The sequence below is a fragment of the Athene cunicularia genome (assembly GCF_003259725.1).
Source record: "Athene cunicularia isolate RWA chromosome 3 unlocalized genomic scaffold, athCun1 chr3_part1, whole genome shotgun sequence".
NCBI classification, from domain to species: Eukaryota; Metazoa; Chordata; class Aves; order Strigiformes; family Strigidae; genus Athene; species Athene cunicularia.
Genome location: NW_020799097.1, coordinates 32,570,423 through 32,584,811, shown reverse-complemented (window position 1 = coordinate 32,584,811; position 14,389 = coordinate 32,570,423). Strand labels below are relative to the sequence as shown.

General features: G+C 37.5%; 1 protein-coding gene across 1 annotated transcript in view; it reads left to right on the top strand.

Annotated features, from left to right (window-relative positions):
* The window catches only part of OGFRL1 (opioid growth factor receptor like 1), a 14,259-nt gene extending 602 nt beyond the window's left edge, over nucleotides 1-13,657 (top strand). Inside the window, exons 2-7 of the mRNA XM_026844074.1 lie at nucleotides 1,587-1,673; nucleotides 2,210-2,291; nucleotides 4,615-4,693; nucleotides 4,786-4,852; nucleotides 4,995-5,140; nucleotides 6,687-13,657. Coding sequence (XP_026699875.1) covers nucleotides 1,587-1,673; nucleotides 2,210-2,291; nucleotides 4,615-4,693; nucleotides 4,786-4,852; nucleotides 4,995-5,140; nucleotides 6,687-7,446 — 1,221 coding nt within the window. The 3' untranslated portion in view covers nucleotides 7,447-13,657. The remainder of the gene's footprint in view (nucleotides 1-1,586; nucleotides 1,674-2,209; nucleotides 2,292-4,614; nucleotides 4,694-4,785; nucleotides 4,853-4,994; nucleotides 5,141-6,686) is intronic.
* Nucleotides 13,658-14,389: the final 732 nt, after the last annotated feature.

Below are 14,389 nucleotides of genomic sequence, written 5' to 3'. Positions count from 1 at the left end.
GCACCGCGGCGCGGGGACCTTCCCGCGGCACAGCGCGGCTTGTGACGGGCCAGTGCTGCCTCCCTTGGTCTTCCCCCGCCGTCACGGTAGCCCGCTCTTGGGAGAAAATTGAGGCCTTGAAGCCGGTGTCGGTCCCGCCGCCGCCACTTCTAAGGAAGGTTCAGCCTTAAACGAAACGTAGTTTTCAACTTGGCCTCTCGGTTAAACGGGTTAAAAATCCGAATACTGGGTCGTGCGTGACAACGGATCTGTGCCTCCTCGGTGGGTCCGGGGCGAGGAATTTTCAGAGCAAATTTCTGTCTTATAGGAACCTTTGAAAATGCCGACCCTAAAGAAATTTCGCCAATAATTTTATCGGAATGCAGGGTGGACCAGCTGGGTCTTTTATTTTAGTCTGTTAGATGTATTGCCTTGATATTTGGTTCGGAAGCTGCAAAATGAAATAAGCGTAAGCATTTTCCCCTTTTGTGCTTAATACACGGCGATACTAATGTCTGATAACTGCCAAGGGGTGTTGCTTGTTCAAGTAAGTGTGTTTTGCCTGTAGGTATGGGCAAAGCTGGTCTTGCAAAACGAAGAATGAAAAACGGATGCTTGTTTGTCATTTATGTGCTATTGATAAGCAATGGAGTGGGCAGTAAGAAAGGTAAATGCCCAGTGCAGTCACAGGGGGCTTCCCTTCTTAGACTTGACTTTAACCTACTACATCCGTATTGCAAGGACTGGAAAGCCTTTGGTTTTAATGTAAAGAGTCACTTTACAAGATTGAAGTATACAAAACTCTTTGTGCAGTATGGTTATAAAGAAATTACAAAGTAAGTTGTTGGTAGCAAGTTGAAGTCTATCTACACTAACGCTTCATCTTCTATTTTTTGTCCAATGTGTGCAGTTTTTTCGAGCATTCTCTGAAGTCAGAATTATTTTCATTGACACTGATGGGCTCTGGTTGTTTCAGGTCACAGCTTCCAAACAGCAGGGGTCCAGTTCAAGTTCTCATACATATGTATTTTCTCTAAGCAGGTTTTTGTTTTGGGGTTTAGTGGTTTTTCTTGGGCTTTAAATTTAAGTTCTGAGAATCAAATAATAGAAAATGGTTCAAGAAGGTGGTAGAACTGCAATTTGGCTTGTCTATGACTATTCATTTTCTTCCACAGGATGCAGTGATAGCAATTAAGTCAATGTACAAATGACAAATAGTCTTTGCAAATAGTATGATTTCCTGTTCAAAATGAGTAGTATCTCTGCATTTTTATGTTCAGTTACTTATTTAATCTTGTGCTAGCACTTGTTAGGTTACTTTGAAGTCTTGCATTTGGAAATGCCAATCAACCTGTTGATTTAAATCAATTTCAATCTCATTAGAAGGACATTTCATAGTCTTGCTTTTGTAATTTATTTTTTTAATTTAGGTTTAAGGTGTGTGGTGTTAAGTATTCAGCAGGGAGGTTTTCAGTGTTTGACCAAACAGTAGGCAAATACATGCACTTGTGTTCGTTTACATTGCTGAAATCAGTCATGAAAAATAATTATTTTTAATATTACACAAATTCACTATTTAGTTATTATCTACTTTCCAAATGTTTCAGAGTGGTGATGGAACTGAGCTGACAGCGAAGCCAAAGAGAAGCTTCTATGCAGCAAGAGATTTATACAAGTACCGACATCAGTATCCAGTAAGAATATTTTATGGTTTAAAATTGCCTTTTTAGTAGAAGACAGCACATAACCCAAACATTCCTAAACCTTTATGGTGCCTAACAAATACGAGAAACAAGAATGAAAAAGCTGGTGCCAAGGCCCAAACTATGCCAGTGGAAGAGAAGTGAAGCTAGTGCAGTCGTTTCATCCTGGGTGTGCGTGAAAAAGCATGAGACTTGTAACCCTGGGGGCAGCGGTAGGAACCCAGAAAAAGGCTTGTGCCTTGACCATTGAAGAGGGTAGATTGTACAGTTTGGACTTCTTATTTGTCTCTTGGTTTCCTTGAGACTGAAGTCAAGGTGCTGCTATGCTTGCTGCTCTAGGAGAAGGTACCAGCCAGAAAGAACTTGCAGATCCTTAAACTGAGTTTTTAAGTGCTTGAGTAGCGCTCTGTGATTCCTAAAACTCTGAATTTTTTCTTCCACAAATGATTCTAAGAGTGCAATCTCGCTTTCTGGATACTGTTGATAGGTTTTTGTTGGCTGATAATGTCCTATTTCCTTTCTTTTAGCAGAACTTTAAAGATCTTCGATATCAAAATGACTTGTGCAATCTCCGCTTTTACAAAAATAAAATTCCGTTTAAACCTGATGGTGAGTAATCTGTGGCAATAATACTGATAAGAAAAAAATGCTTGCTAATAATAGTAAGAAAGTGAAACCGCAGTAATAATTGCGGTGCAGACAAATTAAAGGTGTGTAGTTACATATTGTACAACTTGAACCTCCCATGTTGGAGTAGCATGTTGATAACATGGGAGCAGGTTATGTTTAAACCAGAGTTAGCTTTTGCTTTAGGGACATGGTGCTTTTCTCATGCATTTTCCAAAATGATGTAGTACAGAGAGTTGTTTTATTTTACAGTAGTGCCACTACATTTTATTAAATACAGTTGTTCTACTATACTGCACAAACTCTTGCTGCTTGAGTAAGAGTGGTGGGGATCAGGATGCTACCCCTAGCACTGTGTAAGGGAAAAAGAATGTGTTGTAACTACCTTATGTGAGGTTATTATAATAACAATGATAAAATAATTTCTCAAAGTCCCTAGTGATTCTGGTAGTGGAGAAGGAACCTCATATGCAGGGTTCTGCACAAACACGGGACAAGCTGAAAGATCACAAACCCTCCTCTAGAGAGTTTGCAGTCAAAGTATGAGAGACAAGAGGGTAGCAGACAGATGGGGAAGCAGGAGGCAGCAATAAAACAGTCTTGGTCAGAATGTTAGACAGGAGTCTTGGCACAGGAGAGCTTAGCCATTGGCAAAGAAATGTTTGCAGGCCAAAAATAAGCTTTGGAGAGTTTTAAAAGAATGATGAGGAGGTTACTTTGAAGGTGTTTGCAGAAAGATTCTCTCGGCATGAGAGCAGCTTGAGAGGAAATGCCAAAGTGCGCAGTGGAGTATAGAGGTGAGATGTGGAGGCTGCCATTGAGGCAGGATCAGTCTCATAGCAACAAATGGGTTCTGATAAGATAGGAAGCGACAGGTCACAAAATGCTTTGGAAGTGAAGGTGTGTAGTTTTTGTTTGATGTTACAGAAAAGGGCTTCACAGTGGAAGAGGGCAAAGCAAAATAAGATAATAGAAAAAAGCTGCAGTCTAGAAACATCATCTTACCGGCAGCATTCATGGTAGGGTGTAAGTGTGACAAGAGGGCACTTTTCAAGGTCAGGAAAAAGGGTGTTGTGATGCAAAAGTTCTTATAGGAAGCTGGATGGGAAGGAATGTTAAAATGTAAAGATGTACATATAGAAGGGTTGAAGATATGAGAGCTGTTTATAGGCAAGATAGGGGTAATATCCTCAACAAGTGAGAAAACAAGTCAGGTTATTTTTTGAAGAAAAGTACTCAATAAGTTCTCCTTTGTTGTTGAGACCCAAGTGGATGTTTTCATTGCAGGGAGAGAATGAGATCTCAAATATATAATAGGAGACTATCTACGCGGGGCTTTGGACTTTTTAGGCCACTCCTATGCAGTTTGACTTTGGGAGAGGCCATGCAGCAGTGGTAAAACTGCTGTTGGTTTCAGAGTAGAAACAGGCTAACGCTGAGTGTTCATTCATGGAAAGAGACTATACAGGTTTTGTAACAAGGAACATCTTTTTACATATTCTCTGTATTTATGCAGTGCCTGGGAGAGTGCCTTGGCCCGTGACTGAATTTCACGAGCACGGTCTCAGTGCAAAGCATGATTAATTTCCTTTTACATGTATTTTTGTCCCCTTTTTTCTATTACTGTGCCTTTCGAAGAGGAACTGACTGAATTCCGTGACCGTTTTGAGACCACTAACAGCTGAAATTCTCATTTGTTGAGCATGACCTGAGAACCCAAGGTCAAACTCATAACAATGGCAGCAAGACTCTTGGCCACAGCCAATTGAGAAAGATTTCCCAGTTGTAATGTTATTTGCAGCTGGAGAGATTCCTGGAACAGAGGATTTCTTAAAACAGTTGAGGCTTTAAAGGTTCTGCTAAGATGACATATGTATCTGTATCTATATGCACAGTTTGTCAAGTTAAAACAATGACAGGTGATTCACAATGCAATATTTCCTGTAAGTGGCTTGTTAATTGCCAGTCAGTGTGATAAAGGGATCTAGGACTGCAAACTTTTTGGAATGTATATTTTAAAAAAGTTATTGTCACATACCTACTGCTGGTAAGTAACTCAGTGTAAGTCATTTGGATTTGTTTATCTTGAAATTTGACAAACTCTTATTTTTAATTAAGTTTTAGTAACAAAATTAATTTTAAATTAAAATTAATTTATTTATGGTGTAATAGACCTTATTTCACATAGTATGTGAAAGAGAATTAAAATATGTATTCTATTATTATATTAACATGCCATGTACTTTATGCAGCTGAATGCTAGTTTTGATGGCTACATAACAGTTTTCATATTATTTTTATGCAGGGGTTTATATTGAAGAAGTCCTAAATAAATGGAAAGGAGACTATGAAAAACTGGAACATAATCACACTTACATACAGTGGTTGGTCACTTACTACCTATTTTTGTTTCAAAGCATTAATTTGATTTAGTGTTCATATACTGTGAGCTGTAATGCACTTTTTCTTTTAACAGGCTTTTCCCACTGAGGGAACAAGGTCTGAACTTCTATGCTAAAGAATTAACTACATATGAAATTGAGGTAATACAAATTGAGCTCAATACAAACCATCACATTAATTTTGATACATAACGGCTTTTTGTTATGTAGAGTTGTTTTATACAATGCAGAAGTACTTGCTGTAGTGCCACTTAGAATTTTGGATGTATTCTTTGTTTATTAGGAATTCAAGAAAACAAAAGAAGCAATTAGAAGGTTCCTTTTGGCTTACAAAATGATGTTGGAGTTTTTTGGAATAAAACTAATTGATAAAACTGGAAATGTAGCACGAGCTGCTAACTGGCAAGAAAGATTTCAACATTTGAATGAGTAAGTAATGACATGCACTTCACTCTAGAATTGCCATTGAATCTCTTTAGCCTTTTGTTTTTTAGAGAAAGGGAAGATACAGTTTCAAAAGATTGCTAGGAAAAAGGGAAAAATAAATAGTCAATGCCTGGTTTGTGTCTGTACGGGTATGTTCCTCCCTTCTCTTTTTTTGATTGTGCTTCTCGCACATTACCAATATGACATAACTGAAATCCTTGAAAATACAACTTCAGATGGAGCTGAAGAAAATCATGGTTCCAAATGAATTTGTTTCTCATGCTACTGAACACATTTTCACCTGATCCTAAAGTCCTGCTTCTCAGTTGGAAAGAATGGGTGGTTTATCTTTGTATTCTCTTTTTTCTTTTTTTTTTTTTTTTGAGAAAAATCAAATTGTCCACACCTGTATGGAAGCTAAATAACAAGATTTCCCTCCCTTCTCAAAACATGAAATATTATCTATTTAATACTTTTTAATTGCAATGCTTAACTGGAGAGTTACTTTAGATACACATGAAGTCAAAGTTTGGCTCAACTTTTGGCAAATTACATCTGTTGCTTTTCAACGGCATTGTGTGGAGCATAAGTTTGTACTGAATTTTGTCCCATGCAGATCAATTGTATCAAAATCTCTTCAGATCTTGTGATCAATTTCCTAGTACCTCTGACTTTAGAGCTAAAGCTTGTTTTCTTAGAGTATTTTGTTTTCCTGTCCAAATAAAAGCTTGTAGGAAGATTTGCTGATGGATAATTTTTTGGTGAATGATGGGAATAATTTGTTATGAATATATTACATGATCCAATATGGGTGTAGGCTTCAACTCAGGCCACAGATAAAACAGGGTTTCATGAAGCCCAAATGTTACTCACTGTGCATTTTTATGCTGTAAATTCTCACCAGTGAGTAGCTACACATTTTTAAGTGAGGAATCTTTTTGCCTGATTTTAGCCATCTAAAATTTAGTCATTTAAGTTTTGCTGTTCACTTAGGTGTACTCTATGAGGGAGAGAGTTCTTCAGAAGCACTTCCAGAAGATAGTTCATTCCATTTATCTTAGACACTTACGACAGTGGGACTTGTTCTCCAGAGGTGCCTGTTTTATTGCCAGCACTGACTGTATCAGAAGTGCAGGTAGCTAGTCTAGACTGGAGAACCAACTGTCTACCTTAAGTGAAGTGCAGTGAATCCTGGTTTATAGCTGTATTACTGCAATACACTACAAAACCTATATTTTAAAAAGTGACTGGCTTTTCTCCTCAGACAGAATACATACAGCAGAAGGAATTGAATCAGTACATGGTTCAATTTTATTTTTTTTTAGCCTGTTGCCTCAGTGCCTTTTACAGATACTAATTTTCACTCACAACATCCTGGCAAAGATGGTGCTAGCAAGCTTCAGCAGCTGTGAGAAATTAAAGTATAGGAAGCCTGAAGTACACACCTGGAGTGGTAAAAAGGAGTGAGGAATTGCTTCCAATTCTGTATCTGTAAGGTGTGGGGTTTTTTTCTGATTCAATGGAATTTTTTCACCCTTTTCTTCCAAAGGTCTCAACACAACTACTTGAGAATCACTCGAATTCTGAAAAGTCTTGGTGAGCTTGGATATGAGAGTTTCAAATCTCCCCTGGTAAAATTTATTCTCCATGAAGCTCTTGTGGAAGATACCATTCCCAACATTAAGCAAAGTGCTCTAGAGTATTTTGTGTATACTATTAGAGACCGAAGAGAAAGGAGGAAACTCCTGAGATTTGCCCAGCAACATTATACTCCCTCAGACCATTTTATCTGGGGACCCCCAAGAAAACAAAAGTCAGAGGGAAGCAAAACAAATAAAAAGCCAGCATCTCCAGTTTCTGTTCACAACAGTTATATTTCTAAGCATAAGAAACCAAAAGAGCCTAAGAACACATCAGCAAGTGGAAGCTCAGCTGGTAAAACAACTGAAGAAAGAAAGGTGGAACTCATAAAAAGTGGGGAAGAAAATGACCAGGATGAACAAGAAATGAACTGTGATGCTCTTAGACAGAACAACAGTGAAAAAAACAGTGATACTGATACCAGTCAGCTTTCAAAATCAGAAGAAGTTAATGATACTTCAGATAGAAAGGAGGACTCTTCTCATTCCAAAAATGATGATGAAAACCTGAACAATGACTGTGGAAATCATCCAGACGCTATAGAGAAAGATTTATGTGACACTGAGAATTCTTCAAATAACACGTCAGCAGATCTACAAGGTAGCCTTGACAAGGATACTCTTTCAGGGGGGACCACCACAAAAAACAAGGATGAGCTCAAATCATGAGTCTGAGGTTAAAAATCATTGTTTCATATTGAATGAAGCAAATTATTAATTGCTCCTTCATTTTGGGTGAAATTTCCATCTAGTGTTGTATAAAATGTTCATGAGACTATCCTTGTTGTGAATGCATCAGATTAGGCTTCTGTTAGGTTAATGAATTTTATTTTTTTTCAACCTCAGTTTATCAGCAGTCAACCAGGTGTTGCTCTTTAAATCAATCATGTATATTAAAGCTAAGAAATCCATTATCTTTTCCAGACAGATAGCATAGAAAAGCTTATCTATTTTTTTTTTGTTGTTAAATTAATCCAGTATTTAAAAAAAAAAACCACAAACCTGTAATTTACTAGAAAGCCTTGGAACATCAGAATTTTTAAGTTTCTTTTAATATGCTTTGTGTTGATTTCCTTTTATGAAATTACTAGAAATTCTTTCAAGAGCACAGTTTTTTCCCTAGTGAACACTTTTTTTTAGGAACTATATTCATGTTTAACAGCAGTATTTGCACAGCATCTTCTACCTTAGATTAGCATCCTTGTCAGAGACGCTTATTAATGGATATCAAAATGTCCTATGCGGCTGGGTATCATTGTACGTTGAATAAAAGTTAAACTTACAAAGAAACTATATCCACAGCTTTTGGGTACAAGGGAAGTTGCACTTTAGACTTCTTTTAATCCCTGTTAAGTTCTCTCTTCTCAACTCATTTTTTTACTGCTACTGATTTGGAGGGAGGGATCTCTTTGGTCACTCAGATTTGGTCTCAGTGTGAAAGTTCCCTGTTGATCAGCTGTAATAACTCGCCCAGCTGGGTTCAGCACTTGGAGAGCCTCTGGACAGCTGAAAGTCAGTGTCTTCACCACAAAGCACTTCATAATCATCAGAGCCATCAGAGAAAATGTCACCAGGCCTGTCTAGCTGGATCTTACCTGAACTTGAATGTTTCTTAGCCAGTTTTGGGTAAAGTCTGCACAATACTGAACCCCCTCTTGCTGATCTGGGAGAGAAAGGCAGTCCTGATGCTTCCCTCCAGCTGTTTCCTCTCTTTGCTCTTTATCAGAGGTCTTTCACAGTTTAGTATTATTTTGATCATCAGCTGAAACCTGAGGCACTTGTCTGCTGTCCTGGCTGGAGCCCAGCTGGTAGGAATTCCCCACTCAGGATCTTTCCCAGCTTTCTTCACTGAAGGACTGTGCTTTCCCTGAGTAGCCTCTTCTGCCATTTCTACCATTCTTCATGCCATTCTGCCAAATAAGATCGTACCCAGCAAGTTAGTTGTCTAAAATATGAATTAAAAAATAGTGCAGGTAGAACTCACAATTTCTACAGTCCTAAAACAGTCTAAAGCATCTGTATGTATTTTCTATTTTAAAATTTATATATTATCTACTGTCTTTAGTGTATTTTTGATGAAATGTTACGAGGCAAGTTGCTGACTACAGTTTGAGTGTCAGAGTGCTACAGGACTTTATTCAAGACTTATAACTCAAAATGACAAAGTCTTCAGGGGTTTCAGAACATAGACAAAATATCTTTTATTCTTCTGTTTCACTAATTCCTGTTACAGCAGTGCATCATCCATTGCTTTCCCCAGGTAGCACTGTTTGTTGGGATCAAACAAAGTGACAGTTAGAGATCTTGGTACCCATGGATAAAGACTAGGCTCTTTCTGTCCTAAAGAGGCAGGGAATGAAGGGAGATGTATTCCTTCTTCTGTGCTGACTTGTAAGGAAAAGAATGTATGTACATGGATTTTTTTTTTAAGGGTAACCCAGATTGCTCAAGGAGCCATTAAGTCTGAGCAGAAATGCCCCAGAGAATTCCTCCTGCAGCCACCAGCTCTTTAAAGCTGGAAAGGTGCTGAGAATCCTTCCACCATACCCTGGACTTGAATTAGAATCCCCTTGTTCATGTTTGCCTCTGAACTTCAGAGCAGAAGGGGATGGGAACGGCTGAGATAAAATTGGTCCATATAGTTAAGGACTCTGACCACATGTGTATGCACAGGGAGGACAACTTTATGTTCTGCTTATGACTTTTTCAGTCTTGAGTGCCTAACCATGCCAACCTAACAGAGTTTTTACGCAGCTATTTCTTGAATGACATAGGGGAAATTTATACCCTGTGTATGAGTAATATAACTGTAAGGTAGATAGTTACACAGAGCCTTCAATTTATGGACTTTAATATTAAGGTTAAACACTGTAAAAAAAAAATGCATAGTGTTCAAGTGAAATAAGGGATGCCAATGGTGTTATTATATTTGTACTGTAATTTGATTGAACATTGATGACCTCAGGAGATCTTTTGTCTTTTGTGTACTGAACAAAAAAAAAAAAAAAAAAAAAAAAAGAAATCTTGCTCTAATTTTAAACCAGGAAGCTCTTGGAATGTGCATCCAAAAGATTTCTCTGCAGTATGGTATTCTGTTATTGTGACACAGATTTCACCTTGCTGGTTCTCCACTCATGATTAAGTATTTAACGTCCTTTTAATCTGGCAGAGCTGTTTGCATTAAGGGCCCAGTGCATCTGCAAATACAGTCAGGACTCCTATCCTTATTAACTCCGCAATTGTTATTTTTAAAAAAATATACAAGTCAGTATTTTTCTATCAGTTTTCATAGAAATTAGAAGAGTCATGGCATGACAGTTGCCTACAAAGAAGTATGGGGATTAGGTAAGTGAGGTTTTTTTTGTGTCAAGTGGGCTCCTGCACTCTGCAGTCTTGTCTTACAGCTTTATCAACAGAATTACTCCCATGGGACACTTCAGCTTTAACTAACAAATTCTGCTGTGTGTAAAATGTAATGGTTTATCATTCTTTTCATGGAGGAGTTGTTTCTTCTGATTTTGTAAGTGCTTCAAAGAAGGATTTGTTGCAAGGCAATCATACGGTGTAGCATCCCATTGAGATTTGTGAGGATCAAGTGGGTGTACTGTATGCATTTCATTACAGAATCATGGCCTTAGCAAACAGAAGCACCCTGTGCTTGAAGTTTCTAAGTATTTTCTTTCAGGTTTATGGTACAATATATGCTGAAATGATTGTATTCTCATAAATGCCAGTACTTTGGTTTTTAACCATTACTTCAGAAACTGAGGATGTGCAAAGAAAGTCAGGACATTTGCTCACAGTTAAACTCATTTTTGTCTTGCTATATGATTAAGTATTCAGGGATTTCCGTGTACTTACGATGATAATGTATTTTGGCCCAGTGTTTTACTAGAATCAGACCTATTCATTTATTGATTAAACAGAGCACAGGTATTCTTTCTTAATAAGTACATCTGAGTAGCCTCTGGTACTGTTAAATGGGAGTAGTGTATATATGCACACACCTGTGATTTTGATTTTAAGTATCCTATGGTGAAGGGATATGAATGAACAACTTGACAGAATGCCACTGAGTGCACACGTGCAAGTAAAAGTACAAATCATGGAAAAATGCAGCACTTTAGTTACAGCTCTGTGCCCTACTATCCAGGATGTAACTGTGCCTTGGTACCTGATGCTGTGTTGGCATAGAGACTGAAAGCTTGGGTACATGAGGTGCACGCCGCAGACCATTCAGATAAGGAGAGGAGTTACGTGCGTGCACATATCTAGGAGCAGAACTGAACTCTTGGTGCCTATATTGCTCATGTTTAAAGGCCTGATCCTGAAGGATACTAAAAATGTTGTCAGTAAGCCTTTGAGAGCTGATCTCTGGTTTGGTTGGCTCCTCAATTTCCTGCTCTAAGATTGCAGCAGTCTGAGGTATTACATATTTGTATAATCATAGTTAATATTTTATGTAAACTGGTGTAAGCCTCCTTGAATTATTCCAGGATAATTCTAATAATGTGCAGTTGCATGTATCCATGCTATAAACAGAAAGTTTACAAACCTCAGAAGCTTTGTATAATTTTGATGGATGATCCAATAAGGTAAGTCAAAGAAGATTTACTACATTTAAATGGAAAACAACTCATGTTTTTTTTTAAATAAAATTTATGTATATCTGTTTAATTGAATTATTTTTTTGCACCTTTTTGTGACAGTTGTGATGGTACTGATCACAAATTATAATAAGATATATATGTTTAAGTGAAAATGTAACTGGTTTTATGCCATACTTTTACAGGAAACATTATATTGAATTTCCATTATAAAAGCTGTATTTATGAATAAGATGCAAGTATGTGAAGTAACTTTTGCCATTAATAACAGATTGACAATGTCATGCTAATGATGTACATTGTCCTAAGAGCTACCAGTGCGGATCAGAACCAATGATGTTTCTAGTCTTGTATCCTGACTCCAGCAGTGGCCACCAACAGACGGAGTAAAACAAAGAACAGATAAGGTGACCCCGTTTTTCTCCAGGAATTTTTCGATTTTGGAACTCATGGTTTCTTTCAGCTTCCACAGTCCCTTGTGGCTGTGAGTTCCATGTTTTAATTATATTTTGTGTGGAAAAAGTAATCTATTGTTTGTCTCAGATCTGTTTATTCAAGAATTGCTAGTGCATTTGAACACAGTTACTAAAAGTACTGTAAAATGAACAGTAAGCCAAGTCAGTTTTTGAAAGCTGTGGGAGATTCTAATAATAAAATACCTGCTTAGGCAGAAAATGTACTATGTTTCTGTCCTTAGGCAGAAGATGCCTGCTTAGGCAGAAAACTTGTCCTATGTTGATGACAATATTATTTTAGTTGTCCTTCTGAATAAATTTTTACACATAAATCCTTTTGTATGAAGTATTAAAAGTCAGATTCCAACTGCAGAATAGATTTATTTTTTTCCCCTGTCAGTGTAAAAGCAAGATCAGTCGAAGGCAAAACCTGTTCGTACCCCACATCTGAGTGAGGTACCTCTGGATTTGAAGACACCAGCATCAGTGGGTGTAACATGATCGTGTAGAAGATGGAAATGCTATCTGGGAATTGCTGAGAACCATGATTTCATTGCACATTTTGGTAACTTATTTTCATACGTGTCCCCAGTTCCAATTGCAATTGGAGTAACTGGTCAAAAGGTGGTTTTGATGGCTATCGGACCCTGAAAACGAAGGACATTAAAAAAGCCTAAGCATGTACAAAACTGCCCTCCATTCACATTGTGGTCAACACCATAGATTCACCACTAACAGGTATTTAGATGCAGTTCTCCAAGGGGAATGTAAGTTGTGTCTCTGTAATATCTCTGTGCTCTGTATTGCCTGTGAACTATTTCTTTTCCTGAAAGCTGTGTTCCTTTTACAGCCCGTGTTCTTAAGTATACTTACTTAAGTGAAAGCAAGGGTTTGTTTTAAATAATATATTTAATACATGCCTAAAATACAGTTCAAAAGCTATAGAGATCAATTAAATAGAAACCTCCTGTGGCTTTACAGTTATAATCACCTTTATTTTCAGAAGTATTTATAGCTGTTTGCTATAAAATAGCAAATGTGAGAATTGGCAAATTGTTCTGAAAGAAGTCTCTTCTTCGAACTAAGCACTTTTTAATTCTACCACGCTTACAGGTCTGGTGGCATATTCATCAACTAAAGTTTATTGTGAAATATATTGAATGTATTTACTACTGTGGCTAACTATGTGAAAATTATTGTTTTACAGTAAAAAAGGTTATGGCACTTATTTTTGGGATCTACTGAAGCATGTTTGCTAATCATTAATTGCTCTTTTTTCTGTGTTTTAACCTCTTCCATGGTTGTTTGTCCTTTGAGTTCAGCAACAGATGATTAGGTATAGTTTTACACTGATAAAATTTGGAAATATTGTAGATTTCATTGTTAAAATGTATTCTCAGTAAAAAGTGCAGTAAAAAGAAAAAAAAACAAAACCCAACAGTTTTTACTTGCAAAATGAAACAGCTACATGTCAGTTTTTATGAATGGTCCTGCTCTCTTTTCTGTATTCCTTTGCAGTGTTTAATTACAGAATGCCGTGCATGTTTGGTAGTACCAATACCATATGTATGTGGTAGGAGTGGTAACCAGTTTCTGGATTTGTAATGCACTATAAAGATATCTTTTATAATTCTGTAACTGTATGGCAGTGTTATGCCAAAAAAATTGTATAAACATAAAAAGCAATAGTTATGTTGCTTACTGCTATATTTTAAATTGTTTGTAAAATGAAATACTTGGATTTCCTTTCAGGTAAATATATTTTTAATAACAGCAGCCAAAAACTCTAAACTAATAAAGCTTCTTCATTTAGCAGCATTGTTTTAGCAACATATACAAATATTGTGTAGCTCTGATAATGTGTAATTGCTGTTTGGCGCTTGTTTGTACAGTCTTCTGTAAATGTATTAACACTTAAAAGTAGGGCATTAAAGGCTCTGGTCCTCCTTTTTTGTTGTCAGTGGCAAAACCCCCATGGATAGCAGAGGAACAAAGGAAGGCCTAGAGCGAGCTTTACTAAAAGTTTTGGGTTCTTTTTAATTTAAGAAAAATATATACTATGAAAAAGGGTAAAATATCCGTTATGATTGTGCAGGCAGAAAGCCACTGGAGCAGTGCCAACAACTGGCTACTGCTGCTTGGATTTAGCAGGGAAACATTTAACCTGCTGGTTGTATTTATCCTGTGCTGAAGCTCTAGAATTGGATGGCTTCAGCTCCTTTTCTCCCCAGTTTTGTGGTAAGCTGTTATTCATGTGGTGGGACTGCAGATTTATGTAGTTCTGTAAAGGACCCAGAAGGTTTGGAGAGGGTTTACTATTCTCGCACGTTTCTTCTCAAAGCAAGGAGAAGCAGGTGCTCCTTACGCAGAAGGTGGGCTTCATATGTGGCCCATGTCTCGAATGAAGCTTGGCCTTAGCATGGCCATATTAACTTACGTCTATGTTGTCAGGTCACCTAGGCATGGGGTTGACCTGGGAGGCACTAACATGATGTGTTAGTGTGTAGGTTTCCCTGGAAAATTCAGTTAGCTCCCTGAGGCAACGGCGAT